General features: G+C 44.0%; 1 protein-coding gene across 2 annotated transcripts in view; it reads left to right on the forward strand.

The window, feature by feature from the left end:
• The window catches only part of ARHGAP21 (Rho GTPase activating protein 21), a 545,637-nt gene that overhangs the window by 295,789 nt on the left and 224,555 nt on the right, over positions 1-25,293 (forward strand). For both annotated transcript variants that reach the window (XM_078663440.1, XM_078663441.1), the window contains one exon: positions 15,324-15,416. In XM_078663440.1, coding sequence (XP_078519566.1) covers positions 15,324-15,416 — 93 coding nt within the window. The remainder of the gene's footprint in view (positions 1-15,323; positions 15,417-25,293) is intronic.

The raw sequence follows: 25,293 nt of genomic DNA on the forward strand, positions 1-25,293 counted from the left end.
CAGAGTGACAGTGAATGCAGAGTGAGTGCAGAGTGACAGTGAGTGCAGAGTGACAGTGAGTGCAGAGTGATAGTGAGTGCAGAGTGCAGAGTGAGTGCAGAGTGAGTGCAGAGTGAGTGCAGAGTGACAGTGAGTGCAGAGTGAGTGCAGAGTGACAGTGAGTGCAGAGTGAGTGCGAGAGTGACAGTGAGTGCAAAGTGAGTGCAGAGTGACAGTGAGTGCAGAGTGAGTGCAGAGTGACAGTGAGTGCAGAGTGAGTGCAGAGTGACAGTGAGTGCAGAGTGAGTGCGAGAGTGACAGTGAGTGCAGAGTGAGTGTAAAGTGACAGTGCGTGCAGAGTGACTGCAGAGACAGTGTGTAAGGGTGCAGGGTGCACATTGTGTGAGTGTGCAGAATGAGTGTGCAGGATAAACAGTGTGTGACTATGCAGGGTGACATTGGGAGTGTGCGGGTGAGCAGTGTGTGAATGTGTAGGGGCAGTGTGTGAGTGTGCAGAAAACACCACACACACATACACCACAGACACATCACACACACACACACACACACCACACACACATACACCACACACACATAACACACACAAACCACACACACCTCACTCTCTCAACACCACACACTCGTCACCACAACACACTCTCCACCACACACTCACCCCCCCAGGCTCACCCCCACAGACTCACCACCACACACTCACCACTAGACACAAAACAACACACACAACACACCCCCAGCCGTCAATGAATGCTTTCACCAGGCACAAACACCAACAACCATCAATGTACGCTTTCACCAAAAACAAACAAGACCATGCATCAGTGCCGCTAAACACCCACGCACACAACAAACAATGTCAGTGCAACTTTCACCAAACACACACACACACCCCAACAGCTGACAGTGCACCAGCCACTCTTTCAATTGGCACAATCATCAACAGCTGTCAGTGCACCCTTTCACCAACCACACGCATTACCATCCAGCTCTGTACGCTTGACAGCCACACTCAGTAACAGCTCTTACTGCACGCTACCACCAGTCATACACACCTCAAGCCACCACTACACGCTTCCACCAAACACACACACCAACAGCCATCACTGCACAACTCCTACAGGCACACACATCCACCACCCATCAATGCACACACCAATTGATAACGCATCCACCAATTAATATTGTACCTATCGCACTATGCTGCACTTTACCTTTTAAAGATAATGCGTTAAAGTGCAGCATGCCACCAATGATAACATTCCAATCCAACACACATCTCCAACACACACCACATGCTTCCACTCCAAAACACATGCCTAAAACACATTGCCATTTACAATGCCATTATCTCTAACTCAAACAAACCCGAGCCCTAATGCATTCCTAATGCTTGTTTATTGTGGCTCTAGGAGCACTGGGCAGACTCTGCCGGTTGGGCTCGCAGCTCCCGCAGTTTGTCGGACAAAGTAACTCTATCATAAGGTGGAGCTCTGCTGATATTGCTATAACACTGGGCAACTTGTTATCTGCACTGTACCTTGATATTTCTCAGCTTTGTGTAAGAGCCTTTCTTTTTGCAATAAAAAGATTTAATACTAAAGTTACAGTGTGAAACATACCTTACACACAGAAAGTAGTCGGCCGTATTTCTCAAGTTAAAAGGACCGTGTGTAGTTTGCTCTACGGAGCGTCGGGTTACTTAGTAATCCCAATCACTACCGCCAGCGGTCTACAAGTGAGCATAAAACAGAAAGTAGGCACGATGAATATGACGCAATCTGTGTGCTTACATTCTCCTGAACTCAGAATTAGTCCTCAAGTATTCCCTCACCTGCTGTTCTTGGTAATAGCTCCTTGTCCGGGCACGCGCATCATATCTTTAATCAACCTATGAGCAAAACTGCCCTGGTTTGTATACTCTAAACAAGGTAGATGCGAGATTCTATTTCCGCCATTGCCCGCGTAATTCTCCATCCGGCCCCAATTAGTTCCTGCTTCCGCGTTCCACAACCACTAGAATGCCAAACGCGCCATTTGGTCAATGGCACGTTAGAAGAAAGACTCTTCCTTAATATAGTTTTTCTTTTACCAAAAACAATGTATATATTCAATTGCGATAGATAAAAAGTATACGTGAGATTCCATAAAGTCACGAGTCATGCTAAATATAGCCTATACTAACATTGTTATATTTTGTAATAATGATAATAATCGATCATAAGAATATTTCGATATGCATGTACTAGATCTCTCGCTCCTAGATATTCATATTAATGCGAGCGTGAATAACGCTCGTTTACATGCGTGATTTATGAATCTCAGAAAAGACATAAATAAGAGATCTTCTTGTAGACCCGGTACTGTATCTAACGCTCACTGACACGTGTGATCAGAATATCTCCAAAAACTGCCATGAATATGACAGTGTATTCTTCTCATAATGTATAATGTATACTTGACACTTCTCATATGCCAAAGATGTAATTACATATGCCAAAGATGTAGTTACAGACGGTTTTACCACCGTGCATGGATATAAAAGTGTACAATGGACATAGATGTTACAATTAATGTCTTATAAAGGTCTCTTTTGTAGTCCCATATATATGATTCTGCCATATAGTGGGAGTCACAACACAAAATAGTAAATCACGGTGTCTGAAATTCGTGCAAATTAGTGAAACTTCAGAACATCAGAAATTACATCAAAGCCCACACAATATGAATCAATTAAGGATGTTCTATATGTCTTTTTATTACAGTGTACAGTATTGATATCCTAAATTTTTCTTACACGGGTCTTAACAGACGTTCCCATTCCTCTTTCGAATTAAGGCCATTTCTCACCGTGTTCAGATAGGAAATATACCATTGTTCACGCATTTTCCTTTTGGAATGCATATTTCCTCCTCTTGCCAATTTTTATTTTTTCAAGGATAAACCATACGAAATCACTTTCGCTATGGCCAGCCTCAAGAAAATGTGTTACCAATGGTGCAGTAATGTTTTTGGTCCTAATGGCGGACCTATGTTCCTGAAGCCTGACACGTACCTCCCTACCTGTCTCCCCAACGTTTCCAAGACCACAGGGGCATCTCAGAAAGTATATAACGTTCTTACTTTTACAGTTACTCATGGTCTTAGTTTTTAATGTTAGGCCATTGTGGAGTATTTCTGTGGTCTGCAGGCACTGTGGGCCGATATTACAAGTGCTACATTTAAAATTTCCTATTGCTGTTGTATTTGCCGTGGTTTTCTGGACAGATTGATTTTCTTCTCTATAGGTGTGCACTAAGAGATCACACACGTTTTTTTTTTTCTTGAATGCAAAAAGCGGTTTCTCCAGAGTGACATTTTCATCATGATTTAAAATATGCCAATTTTTATTCACTACATTCTTGATTTGGTTGCTGAGGGTTGAAAACTTACTCACAAATACAATTTTATTTAAAGGCTCTTTTTCTTCACCGATTTATTGATTAAGGCTTCCCTATCATAGAATCTAGCTCTCTTCATTGAATGCGTTAAAAGTTTTTTCGGGTAGCCCCTATCTCTAAATTTCTTTTTTAGGATCTCTGAATGTTTATAAAAATCTTCGAGTTCCAAACAATTCCTCCTAAGCCGCAGAAATAGACTAAATGTTATACTTTCTTTCTGCGACTTAGGATGGAAACTCGAGAAGTCAAGAAGTGTGTTTTTCGCCGAGGGTTTGGTGAATAACTCTACCTCCAAATGCCCACTTACTTCTTTAATTGTGATATCTAAAAAATCCACTTTTGAGGTACTATGATATGTGAATTTTAGGTTAGGGTCACCCAAGTTCAGCCATAACAAAAAATCATTAAGCAGTTCAACAGAACCTTCCCAAATAAAGAAAATATTGTCAATGTAGCGGTACCAGCACGCTACATTTTCGAAAAAAGGGGAAATCTCATTATATACATGTTTGCCCTCGAATTGGCCAACATAAAGGCAGGCCAGACTGGGGGCACGAGTGGCCCCCCTGCTGGTCCCCTTCAGTTGCTTAAACAACTCATCCTTAAAAAGAAAGACATTGTTAGTCAGGATGAGTTTTACACATCTAACAATAAAATCTTTATTGGCCCCTCCAAGGTCCTGAGTCTCCAAAATGTCCCTGATTACACAAACAGTATCCTCCTGGGGAATGTTCGTGTAAAGAGACTCAATGTCAAGGGTGACCAGACATTGAGTCTCTCCACGGAACTCCTTACCCTCAATGAGAGAAATCATATGTGCAGAGTCCCTTACATTATTTGCTAATTGGGTCGAGGAGTGAGTCAACACTACTGACAATAGGACGCATGGGAGGATCATCATATTGCTTATGCACCTTTGGCAGGCCATAAATGGCCGGAATTCTGGGTTCTACATTGTTCAACTATTTGAACTCATCCTCACATATCCAGACCTGTTCTTTGGCTTCTAATAAAAGTGCAGTCTTTGGATATTTTAGTAATGCTACTCTCCCTTGTCCGTACATAATGTTCTTTTACATTTAATAGTTTATACATTCTATTTTCATAGTCAGTAGTGTTGAACACTACAACTCCACCCCCTTTATCTGCCGGTTTAATGGTATGGGACCTGTCATCTTTAAGGGAATTAAGGGCTGTTCTCTCTTCCTTACTGATGTTATAGGTGTTATGCCTTTTGTTGTCATCAAGGATCTTATGGATGCCACTTTCCACGGCCATCTCGAAGGCTTCAACATTTTTAGTAACCATCCCTAATGTGGGCGTAAATACAGATTTAGGTTTAAATCCTGATAGATTTATGCGTTCCCTTGATTCCCTATCCTCAAAGAATCTTCTTAATCTCACCTTCCTGAAAAAGGAACGCATATCTTTTTCAAGTTGAAAGGCGTCTATACCAGTGGTGGGGACAAAGCTGAGACCTCTACTCAGGATGCTAATTTCTGTTAAGTTAAGGGATCTGTCTGAAAAATTTATGCCTGGTATTCGGTCGGTCGCCAATACCGCTTGCTCCTCGTTCTCATATATTCTTGCTGAGGTGGAGGGCCCCGATTGAATTGGCCCCACCCTGTATTTCCGTTGTACCGGTGCCCCCTCCTTGGGCGTGAGTCTAAAAAAGGCCCCTGATCTCTAAAATGATTTCTGCCTTCGCTCTCTTCTCTCGGCACCCCCTCGTCCTCACTGCTGGACCCTGAGGTTTCAGAGAAAGTAATATGTTTTCTACTTCCCCTGTTGTAAGTCTGTCTATTCTGTGGTCTCTCCCAGTTAGGATCCTTGCGTTGTTGATAGTAATTTTCTTTCAGAAATGGATAAACCCTTTCCTCAGAAAACCTCTCAATATCCTTTTTGAGTTGGTTTGTTTTCTTGTTAAATAGATACTCACTATATCCTTCGTCATCTCTATTGATGTAATCAAATTTTTTCTTCGCCTCTTCCAAGGCTGGGAAGTTCTTCAACTCTATCTCTAGTTTCTCAATCGCTTCTTTTTCTATGATGATTAGCTCATGGACAGTCTCAATTATGAGGAGCATCCAATCGCGACTACATCGATTGGAGATTGCTGCCCATGTTTCCACGATCTTCCTATTCTCGTAAAAGAGCCCAGGTTCATTACGGACCTGTAGTCCAATTGGTATGGTCCCTGATTTAATATATTCTACTAGAAACTCTGCATGGGCTTCTGTTTGGATAAGTTTCTTTTTCAGGTTAAGGAGTTTACCCCAATTCTCCCCCTTCCCAGAAACAACAGTAATTTTATTTCCATTTTTCATGTTGATAATTCGATTGAGTTAATAATCGCTGAACCCAAAGGTCCTAAATTGATCCATTTAAAAAAATGTCTAGGGATAGGAACCTATATGCTCTCCAGTCAACAAGGACTGTACACAGTATCTCTAACAAAAGAGAGGGACCCCAACGCCCAAAAGGGTAGGGTGCCTGAAGACAAATGTCAAAAAAAGAATTCCCTTTTGGGTGCAACCTTATATCATAGAAACACTTTCTAACCACAACAACTCATTCATACAGGAGCAAAAAGGAAAAATTGAATAAAATAAGACAGTTTATTTAGTTGAGTTTAAAAAAGCTCATCATTTCTTGTCATCAGACACAATTAAAAATATATTCACAAATTATACACAGTAAAATCTCATAACAATATACAAGTGGGAAACAGAGCCAAAGGAATAAATGAATCCTATTAGCATGAGGTAAGTACAGTAGCAACGCTTGTAATCACACTCTGATATCCAACTAATTTTCCAATCTGAGTTATCACCAGAACTTAAAGTACTTCAACTCAACACAGGCATCGACGCGTTTCGATTGGCACAATTTTTAGGAGCCAACACCTTCTTCAGGATATAATGATTAAATCCCACATTAAATTTAAAACATCTGCAATGCAAGAAAGAGTATCTTAGATAAGCATAGCTACAACATTGTACATTAAATACAACCATTTACAATATTTAAAAAAACAGATCCTAAATACTCCACATTATACACTTTACACATCATCCTAACATATATAAATTCCAAACTTTTCATCAGAATATAGAAACAGATTATAAAAACAGATTAAAGAACCCATTGACAGCTGCTGATCGGTCATTATCCATGCGGCCCCTCTGAACAGCTAGTGCGCACCCTGGAATGACTGGTCCTTGCTGCTGGCCACCAGCTTTGGTCGGCAGCTATTTATTCAAGGTCCATGGTTAGGCCATACAACGTGCCAGCACGTGCTTTTTATGGGTTTATTAAGCTTGCAGCAAAGGCCCCGTCGAGTCCTTCAACTGAAATATTGTTCCCACTGCAGAAAGTAAAGTGTTTCCTGATTTGAAAATATAGGTACATAGTTTGTGTCAAGTGCACTTCTCTTCAGGCTGGGAGCTATTCTCATTTCCAGGCAATGCTACCACATTGCAGCCTTCTTTGACCCTAGCTTGGGTAATCACTAGTAAAACACTTCAAAACGACACAAACACACATTTAATTGCTTTTCTGTGTGGTGCTGTTGATGGCATTAATATCTGTAAAGCCAAACATTCACTCAATACCCGGTTGTGTGTTCAGTGTGCGAGAGGTGATGACCAAGAAAACCCACATGCCCGAGGGGGCACCAGTGGGACCTCAAGCTGCAGTTAAGGACCATGCTTCTTTTTCTTGACCATCCATGACACCAGGAAATCAACCCACAATAGTTTACTATAACAGAAAGTTAAACAACACAACATGAGGGAGGTGAAAGCAGGTGAATGAAGCAGAACAACCGATTCCCCTAGGACAAACCTACCAACCTCTAATTCCAAAAAGACAGTTTATCTTACTATTTTAACTCTGTCCAGCTACAGGTATCTCCTACTGAAAATCTGCCAACCGACAAGATAACGCAGAAAAAAATACTTACTGCTTTTTGTGATTTGTTTTGTTTATTAAGGTCTGTGTTTCGGGTCAAAGCAAAAGCATTTTTTTCCATAGTAACAATTTGTATTAAATATAGTGAACGTGCCCATTGTTTTATGTACGGATTTGGGATCAGGTTTTGTACAGAGGTAGCCGCCTCCTCCTCACCACAACGCCACTCGTGCTGTGGTTGTCTGCAGTCCTAAGGCATTCATGGGGACACGACTAACCGGCGATTGTTGCTACAGTAGAAAAGTGAAATAGCGAGGGGCCTTCTTGAGCATGTGAGGTTGTGAAGAGTGCATTTTAATTCTTGCCGCTTTTGGTAGCTGTTGTGCCTTCTATCTACGCGTTGTTTACCAATTGAGGCTTCTGTTTGTCGATTGATTTAAAAAAAATCTTATGATGACCTGGAATGATTCCAGTGCTTAATCCTAATATCCACAACTGAATGTGTCCCCACACCCATATTATCCTCTTAACTAAACACAAAGTAACCAAAGCATTAACTCTTCTGTGAAACCACAACAAAATAAGAACGTTAGTGTTTTTGTTCAGCGAACTATATTGCCACCATATGGCCATTTGATGCAACACAAGCGAATTTCCGAAGTGTTAGTTAAATACTTTTCAACTCATCTAAATATGATATTTTTAAATTAGCACATAACAATACAGTTTTAAGCACTGTAAAACGGCAGATGTTAAGATTATTCCGTGTAATGATACTTAATGTATTGATTTACGAGGGGAAAAATACCCCAGTTGGTCTTTGAAAGTGCTCTATGCTTTCCAGTTTCAGGAGAAAGGAAGCAGAGTTTAGGTCCCATAGTACTTGAGAACAAAGATTTATTACCATGTCCTGGATGAGAAATTTCTTGCATACAAAGTTTTGTAAAAACAGATTTTACAGGCACCAAGTTCTTGAATTGCCTTAACGGGAAGATGTATAGATAAACAATGAGTTTGTCCGGGAACTTTTTTGCATTATCTGCCTAATTGCCAGCGTTTGAGTGGAACCTGGTCAAAATGTGCTCCTTGCCTGTGGAATGGAACATGGCTGTGTATTTGCTGTGATAAATGCACGGTACCGATCGCACAAGTCCCTGAAATGAATATCTTTGGGAAGGAGTTTCCTGCTCAGCTGATTGGTTGAAGTTTACACCATAGGTTGGGAGTGAGTGAAACCGAATGAACTAGGCCCAACAGACCTGCAGTGAAGGCGCCTCTGTCTTCCATCAGTATCTCCGTCACCCAGATTTCTTATGGTAAATTATGTCAAAGCAGCAGCCATTAGCCTCAGTACACTTCCTTTTAATGAAACTGTCTCTAGAATGCAGCAAAGTGATATTCTTTGAGTTACCGATTTTGAGAAATATACTCCCTAGCATATGCTACCACACACCAGCCAGTGCAGTGTTGCATTTAAAATCAGGTCTTAAAAAATCCATTGTCCTTATTCGATTTCGTGCTTGTTTGTCATAAGCGGGATTTATTTTTAATGTACTGAGCAGCATTTAAATGATTTGAAATTATTATAATGTTTTATTTACATAAATTAAAGGGACGTGCTGCTTTTCAAAGTAAGATGTTTAATAATGTATAATCAACTCAACAGATGTACTGCTTCCTGGGTAGAAAGTGATACATTTCATAAAATACTAAACAACTGATTCAAATTTACTGTCAATAGAAGTTAATCTTCGGGCATATTTATTGCTAAAAAATGCATATATTGCTTTTTAAATGTGCAAAATTATTGTACAGTATGGATAATCTCCCCTAAAGAGGTCATAGAAAGTATAATCGGCCTAGTCCTTAGTTGACGGTTATGACTAATGGGTTTGGAGTCTTGGGAAGTGCATTTGATGAATCATGTTGTACATTATTCAGCTGCTCAATGTCTCTGTAAAGTGTTCTGCTACCATCACAGGCCTTGCTCATGCTGTATAACACTGTAAAAGCAATGGGCCCAAAAGTACATGTTTTTTACGTTCATAGATTGCATTAGTCCATTCAATGGTGAACAGGGAATTGAATGGGGGAATCATTAACCTTAAATCCTTTTACTCAACTGTGAGAGGTTAGCCGTATCAGTTTTGCATTTACCAATTCTAGTGTTACTATAGTTATTGTCCACACAATTCCAGCTGTTCAGAGGCACTTCTATTTCAGAAATTGTTTAGATTATCATATGGGTTACTTTATTCCATTGATTGTGTGGGGTTCTGCGATGATCTTATGTGCTACTCCAGAGGCATTTCACCATGCATGCTCTTTAGACTCCTCTAGATGCAGTATTTAGGTAGCAGGTCAAAGAGTAAGACAGAAGAGTACGGTCACATTACTTTTGTGTTGATTTAGGTTGTTTTTCAATGCCTGCAGTAGTTTCCCCATTAGCACATACCTATTGAATTTATTTAAATGATTTCTGAGAACCATTCACATAAAAATTGCAGAATAAAATATAAGCACAAATGCAATAAAGTAAAATAATTAACAAAATACAATCTTAAACACAGCAGAGAAATGAAATGCCACAAATAAAGTACAACTTATTTAAATAACTCATATCCAAATAGCAAGATCTAATTAAAAAAATACATTCCAAATTCATAAGGCAATTACATTTATCAGTTTCTATTTATAAAATCAAAATAAAAGCAAAAATGCATGATCCTTCAGGAATGCAGAAGATGGTTAAACTTAACTAAATCTTTCTTATGCTGTCCTAGTTTACTTTCTCAAAGCTACTCCAATGTCAAGTGATTCAGGAAGAACTGAGTGCTTAAAGCATCCAATCTGACAAGAGATTCATGCTTTAAAAATATTGCTAGTAAAATCTTTTTCCTTTCTTCAAAACGATCAAAATTCACAAGAATATGCACCATATTGTAATTGTTGTTCAGACAACAAAAACAGCGATCACTGTAAGCGGTGACCCTAGTGCTACAACATATGATCCTTTAGGAATGATCAGATTGAATTTTAATTCATGAAATGCCATGTATCCAGGGTAGACAAAGTAAAAGTCCATTGGCTTGCGTCCAATAATGTAAAGCACAAATTGAAATTTTGCAAGCCAAGTGTTGTATATTGTTGTATTGTCACTCATACTAATTTGCAAAACGTTCTCCTTTAGTATTCGTTTAACCTTCTTTTATTATTTTGACTATCGAATCTGTTTCTTGAAGTTGTAGTAATTGCCGATCAGGAGTATACAGCCCAACCTGCTGCACATGGTTAGCTTCAGGGTCTTTCGTATTATATAAGATAACAATTTAGCTACATAATCGTTCTTGAGAAACTGAGCCTTGAAGGCAATCTGATGAGACTGTAATTTCCATGTTAACCAAAGACAGGCATTTGTTTTGCATTCCCTGTGGCACTTACTGTGCATTCCCACCCACCAAGAGTTATAATAATTAACTTTAGTTTGAACAATACATTTTGGTAGTTATTTCTCAGCTTGTGCCAATAATAGCCAAATCATCCTTATAAGCAATTTGCAGTAGACCAAATCTCCCCCCCCCCCGACAGATTCCAGTATTTTGAAGTCAAACTGAAAAGTTAACGTAATATTATTCCTTGAGCATAATTTCTAAAGCTAGATTGGCACTAGTCCCCCAGACCAAACACTTAAATCCAATTACAGATTTCAATGACTCGTCTGAAACATGCCTTATCAATTAGGGCCTTTGTAAGGCCATGCCCAATAGTGGGAATTGAATGGCGGGGACTATCTTCAGGAAAACTCCCACTTAAGTTCTCTGGATTGTTGTGCCAATAGCAAAAGTATTTGATCAGCCTTTTGGAGAGTAAACATAGGGTGCCACTATAGATGTGGTCATATCTAGTGATAAAACAAATTCGAATAGTAAATGATCTAAGCAAGTTAGCAGGAGTTTGACATTGAAGACTCCAGCAATAAGAAACAGTGCAGTGGGATACCGAAATCTTAAATTAGACAGGTCACGATCTAACTTTAGTTCCTTTTTAAAATGAGAGGTATTTGAGTAATATAAAGATTGGCACATATCATTGAATCATATGAAAACCAAGGCTGTATAAGCAAAATTAACAATGCTAAAGCCCAGTCATACTCAGTTTATATTAATAAGCAATCTTAATGCATGTAAATTGAGCCAGGGTCGTTAAGCCAACTGGCAGCTGACCTGACCCATGTGATGTCATGTTCTTTGCAAAAGAGATGTACCCATTTCCAATCAAACACGCCCAAAGCCAGGTCGACTCTAAAATCTAAAGATCATATTTGTCATAATGCGTGGACAAAAAGCAGGAATAAACCACAGTATTAAATGTATGAACATTCCAAAAGAGATCTGTACATAAAGACTGCCTATGTACCTGATGGTTAACACTCCATAGATCCAAGCCATAAACATTTTAATGCCCCTAAGACCAGGGTCTGGGCGAACCTTTACAGTGAGAGGGGACGTTATAATATATAACTTAAATAGCATTCTTAGCTCAGACAAAGATCTGTTGATTAATTAACCTTGCTGGTATATTTTTATCTTTTTAAATTGGGGGTAGTGCCAGGACGCTTCAATCAACTTTGTGGGTAGGAGCAAAACCTCCTTGATTCTTCATAAAGATCTGGATACTTTATAGTTGTCAGCTCGCTCTTCACATAAATAATAGTCATTTCCTATAGCTCTTCCTTGGCTTCTTCAACTAAACATGCTACATTGTTGATTAGAATTGCACTCTAGTTAATTCCCATCCTTTATATACACAGAAGCCCACCCAATCCAGTTCTTTAGAGCGTATTCCTTTAAATTATTTTGAGGATTGAAAAGCAGCTTGGTGGGTACTCAGATTTAAATTTCCAAATTTTGACTTTTGCGTGCCATTTATTTTTTAAGTATCCATTAAAATAGACACCTCAGCATCCCTCATACCCTGACGTTCGACTCCCCCTAAGTAACCCTGCATTACATACAGGAACAGAGGCTATATTGGACTTTTGGAACCTATTACGAAAGACGTCTGAGCCAGATGAGCGAAGGAGATCACGCGGGTAGGACTTACTGAGCCCATGATGGCGGAGCTAAATCTGGTAGATTGATAAGTGCAACCACTTTGGTTTAATTAGTTTAGGACGCAGTCATTCTTTCCTTGGCAGTGAGATTGGCCATTTATTGACTATTAAATTTGTTAAGAAAGTAAATTGCTCTGTTACCATATCTTTCGCCAATCTTCCTTATCTCTTGCAATCTACCATATCCTTTCAGCAGTTTATCATATATTGTGCCAATTTAGAACATCTTTCACCATTAAGTAACAATGGATTATCTACTCCGTTATAAAACCCATTATCTCAGAGAGAATTGACCCGTACCCATAACAAAGCGGTGGAATAATTGGTGCACTTCTCTTAATATGCGCGTCATGCAGTCAGATATTCACTTGGTAATTACTCCAGTTAGCGGATGAAAGTTATCCAAGAACGATCTGTGATGTGCCTAAATACACTATAAGGAATAGACTGCCTCAGTTAATCTCTGCCACTGCAGGTTAGTCAGAGCTGCATCCCAGTCGCATTGTTTTTTCCCATCATGCCAAACCAGACAGGAACCGTTTGCATCAGCCTTACTCCTGGCCTTCTCCCCTCTGAACCGGAACACAAGCAACCCCAGACCAGTTTTAGTCTTTTTGGGCCTTTTTAGTCGGGGGCGGCTTGGAGCATCACTCTGAAGAATAGAGAAAAGTGATGAGTGGTATGCTTGAATTAATCCCAGCCACTGGTAACTTACCTGGGTGTCGGTCTGGGGTTGCTTGTACTCCGAGATCCGGTTTGAAGGGGAGCTGGCCTGGCCCCCACAGTTCGTCCTGCTCGTGTTAGATCAGGGCCAAGGCTTATTTGCATATGGTTGGTCAGTGTCTGAAGTTGAATGGTGGGCTGCGAAGAAGTTAAGCATTCTGCCCATCTTCATTTTTCCTATTTACATTTTTAAGACAAACAACAAACCTTTTTAATCTGACATAGGATGAATGGGCAGAGGTATCTGAGCCTTCAATGTATGGACACCTTTGCAGTGAAGTAGGTGATGACGCCAAAGAACCTTTATGCATAGAAACACAGTTAATTCCTTTTGCTGTAGGCTCTAATGGAGATTAAAGGCCTCATTTGTTCGGCACTCATTGTCTTGGCCAACATCTTGGTTTCCTTTCCCTACTTACTTAATTTTCCAATAAATAAAGCCATATGTAGTTCTGAGTTTAGTAACTACAAGAGAGGACGTGCAGTACTACACCCACTCTACGCTGATTTTATAGCTTGAAGAATCAAAGCAGAAGATGGGACTGCAAAGGTTATCTCTGATTCCTTGGTCCAAAAAAGGCTGTTTGCAGCATAGATCTGCTCTATAGCTAGGTTCAGTCAGTATGGTATTTCACTTAGTAGTGCACCTGTTACAGCTGTGTGTATGGCTTCCCGGCCACTGCTAAGAATCTGGGCAGGTGAGGAGCAACTTTGAACCTTCAGGGTTCAGGATAACCGTGTCTTTGTGTTCGGTAATAGTAACACCTACAATTAAAAAAAATTTAATGGTAACTGTGTGGTTTCAAGCTATATATATGTATATGTGTGTGTGTACATATATATCTCCAACACGACCTCCCTCCTTTGAGAAAGACGAGACCACCACAGGGGAACCGTTAGGAGCCAGCTTTTATTAAGGAACACCTCCGTACAGACGAATGCATTTCGGCATAATGACAGCCTTCTTCAGCGCCTGAGGTATTCTGCAACAGAGAAGGAGTTCATATGCCTGTATAAATACCCGCCTCCCCCTCGCTGTTCTGTGCTTGCTCCACCCCTTCCAGATACAGTCCATATGCATATGCCTCCCGTTTGGCGCTAAATTGTTATCGCCTACAGGTCCCAGAATGCAATTGATGAGTGGGTAGGCATTGCGGGGATAGGAGCAAGTACGGGCTATGATGTTGTGAAGTATACCCCAAAGTACGAGTGTCCCAAGATTCAGCGAGCTCCTCTGGTCCCCTAAATCGCAGCGCCCCTCAGGCCAATGGGGTTCTTGTAGCGGGGGCCAAGCGGAAAATCCGCCCCGTCCAGAGAGCAGTCGAGTGGCTGCTACACCGCACCACATTGTCCACGGCTTGAGGGTGGGCCCTGGGTAAATCCAGTCACCTGGAAACAACGAAGATTCCGCCGGAACAGAGACCAGTGAAACCCGGACCATCTTAATGCTGCGGGGGCCTCGTAGACGCGACACTGGACATCGCGTTATTTAATCCAACACGACCTCCCTCCTTTGAGAAAGACGAGACCACCACAGGGGAACCGTTAGGAGCCAGCTTTTATTAAGGAACACCTATATATATATATCATTTTAATTAGGCCTGGGCGGAGTACCGAACTAACCAAAAAACTCTGCTGCGCTTCATGGAGTTCCACAAGTGGAGGAGTGCGTTAGGTTGCACCGTTCGCGCTGATTTTTAGCACCAGGTGTTTGTCCTGTGCTGGAAAATCAGCACAACTGGCACCATGCGCCACGCAAGAGGGCGCTGCTTCATTCTGCCACTCAAGTAGATATTCTACCTGAGCGGAAGCTTCCTCAATTGGAACGGATGGTTTCTCAACGCGAGCGGTGGCCACCATCCTCGACCGCCCGCAATGACAAATCTCACCGGGAGGTTGTGGTCTAGCATTGGATTTTCCTCGCTCGCCAGCGTAACATTTTTTCTTAACGATGTTCTGAACTCCGCGGAGTGCGGAAAACTCTGCAGATGGCGTTCACCGGCCAGGCCTAGTTTTAATATCACTTCAGTCTGTAGCTTCATTTTGCTGTAATATTTGCTTTGGGGAAAAACGTGACTGGTTTGTATCCAATGTGTCTATTTTAATGCCTCGATTTAAGCTATGAATGATTTATTTTGCAGGTCGGCCACGGAACAAACTGGAGCCCATGGACACCATATTTGTTAAACAAGTTAAGGAGGGAGGGTCGGCTTTCCAAGCTGGATTATGCACAGGTACTGTTCTTGTCAATTGCTTCTGAACCTTAAAATTGTGACTAAGTTTAGAACACCCCCATATGTGTATATATTTACATCTACACACTTGCTCTCGCACTCGCTCTCTAATGCTTTTTATTGCCATTGTTGAGTTTGGGGAGGGGCCATGACTCACAGCACGATAAGCCTCAAATGGATCATGATGCCACTCCTCTCCCTCTACAGTAGTAAAAACATATTATACTCTGCACATATGGTTTATCCCAAGGCATTATGTGTATTGGTTTTAACAAATGTGTTTAACCAAAAACAGGATGCAAGGGATTCATTTTGCAACGTAAACACCTGAAGAGTTCTCACTGTTGGGAGAGATTTCTCTATGTGTACAGTAACTGTTACCTTCTCTATCTGTCTGTCAGGCAGTGTAAAGTGTTTTTCACGTCATTTTGCTGTTCTGTGGCAATCAACTTAAATTTGACCTTTGCACTTCAGTAATGAATGCGTGTTTATTAGTAAAGATGTTCAAAGTTGTGTTGTTGGGCCGCATTTATTTTATTTGCCATGACAAAAATGTGTGTTAATATTTACGTACAATATTAGCAGCTGTTAGAATATTGCGAATCATTCTTCTATCTGCTTTTTTTAATCAAGTTTGAAATCATTCTAGTTTTTGTCTTTTAATCTGTTCATTTTTACATGTTCAACAGTATCATCTTTACACCTTTGAAAATACCACAATATCAGGCACACATCATTTATTAGTACACACAGCATTTGGTGAATACAATTCCAGCACCTAAAATAAAACAAATGTACTTTAAATTGTGTGCGATTCCTCCCATGGCCACCAAATCTTCTTCTGTTTCTTCGTACAGCCTCCTACCTTGTAAGGGACCTCATTGCTTTGGCCCATTAATCCATACCTCTTGCTCATTTCCCAAGGGCGGGTGAGTCGTTCCCTGTCCCTCTAGTATCTCAGTTAGCTGTCAAGAAGCCTACTGCCCGAAATAGTGTGGCCACCTGGACCCTGCTCAGCATTGCCACCTTTGGAGTCTATGGTGATTACAAGTCCCCACCCAACGAGCAATGCACATGTTCCCAGTAGTGAACAATAACTGGCTGACATAGTATTGTGTGTAAGAATGTACCATGGGCCTGATGGGAGTAGATGACTAAAATACAGGAGGCCATCTCACTTTTCGTCATCCTCCAGCCCTCCAAGCTTCTGCTCCTAATTTTCCTGTAGCTTTGTCTTGGGATGTAGCAAGTTGACTGCTCATGTTTTGGCTGTTCGGGAGATGCCTTTCTTCCCAGTATTCTCTATAGTTATCTTAGGCTCCAGAGGGTTGAGGTCATGGAGGGTCATTAACTTATCTCCGTAGGAATCTGGATAGGGTTCTAGGTTGTGACGTAACGGCTGGTTTCTAAAGAATTCTATTTTGTGTAAAGAGAATTCCTCTGGCAGCTTCTCTGATGCTCTGAGAACTATATGTCCCACAAGCTTTATATGTCTGTCAGGTCCCTTTGTTTGAACCCCACTAGCTTCACTACTTGCAGCAGCCACACCCCTTGTCATAGAGGGGTTCTTTTATTAGCCTTCCTATTCAACCAATGTGTTTGAGTACCACTCACAAACATAATATAGGTAACCTAAGTGATTGACAGTAATATGTGGGAGGTTTTGATAAAGCAAACACAAGGAGATGATGGACGGTGCGCTGAAACTTTTCAGACACTCACCCCCAGTCACCGGTCTGGGTTGAATGCATCATCGTTCTTTACCTCACTTCGCCACCCCAGTTCAGACACAGCTATATGCAAATGTGCTCCTGTCCGTCATGGAGCCGTTTTGACCACTGTGGACCAGGGTCTGTACCACTTTAACTAGTCTGCTGACAGACCATAGCAAGTATTTTGAACTTGACTTTAATTCATTAAATTGGATGGTAGAATGGGCATTTGTCCAGAGGTTTGTCTGTTTTCAGTATCATTACTACGCTGGTGTAAAGTAGATCAAGTGAGAAGGAAGGTCTTTTGTAGTACCTCATCAAACAACAGTCTCTGGTTTAGAGAAAGCAATGAAGCAGGCTTCTAAAAGGAATTCAGGGGGCAACCTGTTCATACCCGGCGTCTTACCCATTGGTATATTCAAAATGACCTTCTGGATCTCGTCCTATGATAAGTGGTGGTCTGTCTTCTCTTTTCCTCATTCAATAAAACATGCAGTATAAAATTTCTGACTATAGGGCGGGCAAGTTCTGCTTGCAGTGTAATCTGTTCCTTTTAGAGGGCTCTATAATATGTAGCAAACGTTTCAGCTATTCTTGGTGATCAACTCCTTCGCTGTGTAGAATTGAGGGAACAATCCTAGTCCCCAGTTCCTTGTTGGCCAGCATGTTTAATAACTTATTTACATTTTTTCTTTATTCATATATTCTGTAGTGGGATGCCCATCATGCTAACTTTGGTCTGTCAAGCAGCTTTAGAGTGAGCTACCTCTAATTGCCTAAATTTCGCCTCTTGTATGTTTCAGTGACTTGTACCTCGAGTCAGGTAATTTATGCTTCCAATATTTCTGTTTTGTGTTGCTTATCTTTGGCTTTCATCCCAAGCAGGGATATTGCTCTCATTTGAATAACAGTTTCACATGCCTCCCAAAGAGTTGTGGAGGAGGGAACTGGATGATTGTTCATTGTGAAGTATTCTGTAATATCCTTCAGGGAGTCTGCTAGATCGTAGTCTTTCAGTTACGATGCGTTTAGGCATCACATGGCCTTCTGGCAGTGATGCGGTCCAAATAACATGTATTGTACTGGGGAATGGTCAGAAAGCCCTGTCGGACAGATATGCGCCTTCCTTGCCATGCACATCTGTCGTTAAGTTAAGTTAAATAATCTGATCATGAGAAGGAGCTTTGGGGGGTGAGAAGCAGAAATATTGCCTGTCCTTTTCATGTCTCCCTCTCCATATGTCCCAGAGTCCCATTGACCTTGCCCAGTTTGGTAAGACCTTAAATCCATGTACCACAGTGAGTGCCAGGCAATTGCCTAGGTGGTGAACATGTCTTTCCTGTGACTTGTGGGAAGTTTTTCTGTAGGAGTATGGCAACCCACTCAGTGCATCACTGCCCTTCTCTTCATTTTATCATTAAGGCCATTCATGTTCCAAGGCCCAATGTGGGACTGTTTTGCGGTTACGTTGGTCGCACAGGAGAGTGACCTATTCATCTTTTATCTAGTGCCATGTATGATTGTGCCTGTGGTGTTTAATATATCTGAAAGAGACACGTTAGTGATAGATTCCTTACCTTAGAATATCCCCAGGCAAAGCTTTCATCAGCAGTACCCCTGCGTGTCGATAGGCGTCGTCGTGCGGCTCCGCAAGCGTCATTGGCATCGTATTTGCCGAGACGACGTCACTGGAGCTACTTAGACACGCCCACGCTCGCTGACGTCAGTACTTTCTTTTTCCGCGCCAGCCAGCGCAGATCCGGAGAGAGCGGTGCCCCGTCAACTTGTTGACTAAAGTGTTTGTTTGATTAAATTGTAAGTAAAACTTACTCCTGGTGCATATAGATGCCCGGTTTCAAGCTTTGCGAGGCCTGTCTGCGCACGATGTCGATGACGGACCCGCACCATGAGTGCCTCTTCTGCCTGGGGCGTGACCATGACACCGAGTCGTGTTCCCACTGCCGAGCCTTGGCCCCGAAAACTTTGCGGGAGTGGTCCCGAAAGTGGCTGGAGGCTCGGGGGTCGGCCCCACGTCATTCTAGGTCCCGGTTACGTGGGAGGTCGAGGGCCCGGTCGTGGAGCAAGCACCATCATTCGAAGTCTTCGCCCTCGGAGTCAGGTAAGGCGAACCACAAAAAGTCGAAGAAGCGTTGTCGCTCTTCGTAATCTCCTCGCCGGTCGCGGGATGCGTCTGAGGGGGCAGGTGGCACCTCCCCTGCGGCTCCGACGGAGCCTGAGCAGTTACCGTTGGCTTACCCACCTTTTCTGGGTCCATCGGCGACTCCAGCCGAATTGCAAGAGTTTGTGTCTGCAATGGCACATATTTTCAGCCCATGCGGCCCCATCTGATCACCCTCGGGCCCCACTGTTCGGCGTTCCACGACGTCGCCGGCTCCGGTCCCGACATAGTCGACGCCCAGAGGCCTCCATGGCTCTGGCCGGGGCTCCCCGTTCTTGCCGGTGGACCCCGTACAGCCCCCACTGACATAGACGATGCAGATGCGGGTGACGCCGGCGGCCTGAAACGGTGGCCCACACCAACGTCGACTTCTTTAACGACGTCGGCACGGGTTCCGGAGGGATGTCTTCTGGCGTCGATCCCAACGCCAATGGGGGACTTTACCCTTTTATTCACACATGTCCTCGTCCCCTCGTGCAGGAAGGGGAGAAGTGGGAAGGGTTTGCAGCACAGTGCGAGTCCGTCCCTGACTGAAATGAGGAGGCGGAGGCCGGTAGCCCGGATTACACTCCGGCGCCTGGTTCACCATCCCCTTCAGCTACTATGGAGGAGAGTGGTTCCTTTTCCACGGTGCTACATAGTGCGGCCGAGGCTTTTGACCTCGAGCTCCTTACAGTGGCTGTCAGAACCAACCTACTGAATGAAGTGCTTCGGCCAGCTTCTTCTTATATAGAACCGCTGTTGCCGTTTAATGAGGCACTTTCTGATGTGCTTTTGGGCACTTGGTCCCGGCCCCACACAGGGGCTCCTGTGGATAAGGGTGTGGATGGACGTAAACGCCCGCTCCGGGCGACCCTGCCTTCCTCACCCAGCACCCCACACCTGAAAGTTTGGTGGTTCAGGCATCCATGTCCCCGAGTGCATTTCCTTCTGCTCCACCAGACAAGGAATTCAAGAAATTGGGGCAGTTTGGCAAGGAGATTTATTCTTCCGCAAGTTCTGAACTGCGGTCTGTGAACACTGCCTGTCTCTTGGGCAGCTATTTCCCTTCTGTATCGGATGTGGTTGAGTAGGTGCTACCTCAGTGTCCAGAGGAGGCTCGGACAGTTCTCTCCCGAGCTCTTATGGAGGGGAGCGATGCGGCCAAGTTCACTATACGTTGTGGTCTTGATAGTGCTGATTGGCTGGATAGGTCGATTTCCACAACGGTGGCGTTACGTCGTCATGCCTGGTTGAGGACGACTGGCTTTTCTGCAGATGTCCAGAATACTTTGATGGACATGCCCTTCGATGGCACCCGCCTCTTTGGTGGATTCCACATTGGAGCGTTTTAAGGACTCTCGGGCCACGGCCAAGTCCTTAGGCCTTTCGGCCACACGTTCTCCTTCCTCTTACAACTTTCGTTCCTTTTGAAGCTCCGGAAGAGGCGTGCAAACACGTTCCTTTCAGAACAAGCCTGCGCAGCAACAGTCCCATTGAAGCCGCGACGTGGGGCTCGCAGAGGCGTGTCATGGGGCCAGCGTGCGGGTCAGTCCACCAACACCCCTGCTGCCAGTGCCTCCACACCTTCCTAGTCCGGTGTTTCAGGCCCACCAGACTCCAGTGGGGGCAGGATTCGTCATCACCTCTCCCCACTGGCGCACCATTACAACACAGGTGGGTTCTGGAGATTGTTCGAAGGGGCTACCCCTCCCCTTAGAGTCTACCCCCCCAGCCTTGCCACCACAGTTCCACCGCATGTCTGGGGATCATTTGGCACTTCTCCAGCAGTAAGTTGCGGCCCTCTTGGCCAAGGAGGCCATCGAGCATGTTCCGATGCCAGAAGTAGGTCGTGGTTGTTACTCCCACTACTCCTTGGTTCCAAAGAAGGACAAGGGTCTACGTCCCATCTTAGACCTTAGGAATGTCAATCGCTTCCTCCGGAAGGAGAAGTTCAAGATGCTCACTCTGGCTCAGGTCTTGTCTGCTCTCGACCCACAAGACTGGATGGTGGCACTGGATCTGCAGGATGCTTATTTTCATATTCCTGTCCTGCTGGCCCATGGGTGTTACCTACGATTCACGGTGGGCCAGGAGCATTTTCAGTTCACCGTGCTCCCCTTTGGCCTTACCAGCGCCCCTCGGGTGCTCACAAAAGTGATGGAGGTGGTCGCAGCTTATCTGCGCAGATCAGGGGTTTCAGTCTTCCCCTAACTCGACGACTGGTTGTTCAAGGCGGGCTCGCCTCAGACAGTCATCTCCCACCTCCAGACTACGGCCGACCTCCTGCATTTGCTGGTATTTTCCATCAACGAGCCGAAGTCGCTCCTGATTCCCTCTCAGAAGCTCCTCTTCATCGGAGAGGTTCTGGACACGGCACAGTTTCGGGTTTATCCTCCCGAACAGCGAGTCCAGGACATTTGGGCTATGATTCCGATCTTTCAGCCCTTGTCCTGGGTTTCGGTCAGGAAGACCTTGAGGCTGCTGGGACTCATGGCCTCCTGCATCCTGCTGACCACCCATGCCAGGTGGCATATGCGGGCTCTGCAGTGAGACCTGAAGTTCCAGTGGGCGCAGCATCAGGGAAACCTGTCCGAGTACGTCCAGATCTCGGAGGGCGCTGCACAACAATTGCAGTGGTGGCTCACAAATCAGCATTGGGTCAGCGGCAGATCCCTCTCCCTTCCCCAACCGGAGCACACAGTGGTGACGGATGCGTCCCTCCAGGGATGGGGCGGCCACATGGGAGAGGCGGAGATCAGAGGCCTCTGGTCTCGGGCGGTGTCCCGGCTCCATATCAACCTTGTGGTGCTTCGGGCGATTCTTCTTGCACTGAAGGCATTCATCCCCTCGGTCAGGGGGAAGGTCGTGCAGGTGTTCACGGACAACACCACCGCCATGTGGTATTGCAACAAACAGGGCGGGGTGGGGTCGTGGACCCTATGTCAGGAGGGTCTGTGCCTCTGGACATGGCTGGAACGTCACAGCATTTCCTGACGGTTCAACACCTGGCAGGTTCTTTGAACGCCAGGGCGGGCGAACTCAGCCACCAGTGTCTGATGGATCACGAATGGCGTCTTCACTCGGAGGTGTGGTGCAAGGTCTGTTTCAACAGCGGGGAGAGCCTTGATTAGATCTATTCGCCACCGAAGAGAACACGCAATGTCATCAGTTCTGCGCGTTGGAATTTCCAAGGCGGCACTAGCTCGGCGACGCTTTTCGTCGCAAGTGGAGTTGCGGTCTGTTGTACGCCCTTCCGCCTATACCACTTCTGCCCAGAGTTCTGAAGAAGATCAGCCGGGACCTGGCCCAAGTCATCCTTGTGGCTCCGGACTGGGCTCGAAGAGTTTGGTATCCCGAGCTACTCAGTATGAGCCTGGATCCCCCGCCACCGACTGCCTCTGCGGGAGGATCTGCTGTCGCAGCAGCAGGGGAAGGTTCTCCACCAGAATCTGCCCAGCCTCCACCGAACATGCATGGAGATTGAGCGGCGACAGTTGATTCCATTTGACTTACCTCCCGAAGTCTGTGATGTCATTCTAGCAGCCAGGCGTCCCTCCACTAAATCGGTATATGCCTGCAGGTGGAACAAATTTGTGGCATGGTGCACAGCCATGACTGTGGATCCCTTTCTGTCCCTCTTTCTGAGATCCTTTTGTTCCTTCTTTCTCTGGCCCGGAAGGGCTCTGCTTTGGGCACTAAAAAGGGCTAACTTTCGGCCATTTCAGCCTTTCTGAGGCTTCCAGATCAGCTTCTCTTTTCAAGTCCCCTGTTGTACAGAGATTCTTAAAAGGCATTACGCATATGTTGCTACAATCAAAGAGAGAGTAAGGGAGTTTGTTCACTCACAGGTGAACCTGAGATCACTCCTATTCCCCTGGGAGGAATTGTATCAAAACAAAGAGAGGAGTATCCCCAATGAAGATATAGGACAGACTTGTCTGGAGGGCAAGTTTTCTGGCAAGAAGGAGAGTATTCGTCCTTTTGTTTAAAACCCCTCACTCACCAACCTAGTGGTGACATGCTTCATCATCGGGGTCCACCCTGGCGGCCTAGCGCCACCAGGATGTGCTTCGACACCTGTACTACAGTGGAGCGGGTTGTGGCTGTGGGTGTGAAAAAAATAAATGTTAAAAATTGTCCTGGTTGTACTCAAAAATATGATTTTTATTATGGAGCAACTGAACAATATTAAAAAGGTTAATGGGCGAGATCCTGGTAGGGGAGTTACGACCAAGGGATCTCTATATGTGTTTGTGTTGATTGGTCAACATGTTTCTACCAATAGGGCGTTTGCCCGGTATTCTTCAGGACCAAAAACAGGTGGACAGACGGTGTGTGCCCCCTAAAAAGCACACCCTATCTTGATCCCCTGTGTACCTCTTGGCAAATAGCCAGTGGTATTTATGCTCAATAAAATTAATGAGCACGTGAAAAAAGTGAAAAAAGAGACCTGTGGGGAGAAGAAAGGTAAACAAAATCAAGTTGTATTCTTGCTTACTCTCCTGTAACGTCGTGTAGTGTCTCTGTGATGTGAAGTATCATGCCAATGGGTATAACCCTCCAGCTGAATCAATACCGTAGTGATGGAGTGTCCAAGTGGGAAATTATTAAACATCTATACCGATCAATCGGTGCGTGCGTTTTGCATGCAATATGATTATAGCACTTGTGAATCATATCTTTCATATTATCAAGTGCATGCATTAGAGGATGCATTTCGTCTGCCGCTATGGGAGGTAGTCAATAACTGTGCGGTAGCTATCCGGAGGTGCTTATATTCATACCAAAGTGACTAAAGGCATAGCGGTACAGCGGGTGTGCTACATTCATTCATAGCGTAAATGACTGTGAATTGACATACAAGACACACACACATGTAACAATAAGGAATACACTGATGCTGTATGGCGTGGGCTGAGGCTTACTAAATTATGGACTCTATGAAGCTTCAACGGGCAGGGCGTAGGCTCTTTAACGCAAGAACAACAATTCACAGTCATTTACGCTATGAATGAATGTAGCACACCCGCTGTACCGCTATGCCTTTAGTCACTTTGGTATGAATATAAGCACCTCCGGATAGCTACCGCACAGTTATTGACTACCTCCCATAGCGGCAGACGAAATGCATCCTCTAATGCATGCACTTGATAATATGAAAGATATGATTCACAAGTGCTATAATCATATTGCATGCAAAACGCACGCACCGATTGATCGGTATAGATGTTTAATAATTTCCCACTTGGACACTCCATCACTACGGTATTGATTCAGCTGGAGGGTTATACCCATTGGCATGATACTTCACATCCCAGAGACACTACACGACGTTACAGGAGAGTAAGCAAGAATACAACTTGATTTTGTTTACCTTTCTTCTCCCCACAGGTCTCTTTTTTCACTTTTTTCACGTGCTCATTTATTTTATTGAGCATAAATACCACTGGCTATTTGCCAAGAGGTACACAGGGGATCAAGATAGGGTGTGCTTTTTAGGGGGCACACACCGTCTGTCCACCTGTTTTTGGTCCTGAATAATACCGGGCAAACGCCCTATTGGTAGAAACATGTTGACCAATCAACACAAACACATATAGAGATCCCTTGGTCGTAACTCCCCTACCAGGATCTCGCCCATTAACCTTTTTAATATTGTTCAGTTGCTCCATAATAAAAATCATATTTTTGAGTACAACCAGGACAATTTTTAACATTTATTTTTTTCACACCCACAGCCACAACCCGCTCCACTGTAGTACAGGTGTCGAAGCACATCCTGGTGGCGCTAGGCCGCCAGGGTGGACCCCGATGATGAAGCATGTCACCACTAGGTTGGTGAGTGAGGGGTTTTAAACAAAAGGACGAATACTCTCCTTCTTGCCAGAAAACTTGCCCTCCAGACAAGTCTGTCCTATATCTTCATTGGGGATACTCCTCTCTTTGTTTTGATACAATTACGCATATGTTCCCTCCTGTTCCTTTCATAATGCCTCAGTGGGAC

Source organism: Lissotriton helveticus, chromosome 10, assembly GCF_964261635.1.
Source record: "Lissotriton helveticus chromosome 10, aLisHel1.1, whole genome shotgun sequence".
Lineage (NCBI taxonomy): Eukaryota > Metazoa > Chordata > Amphibia > Caudata > Salamandridae > Lissotriton > Lissotriton helveticus.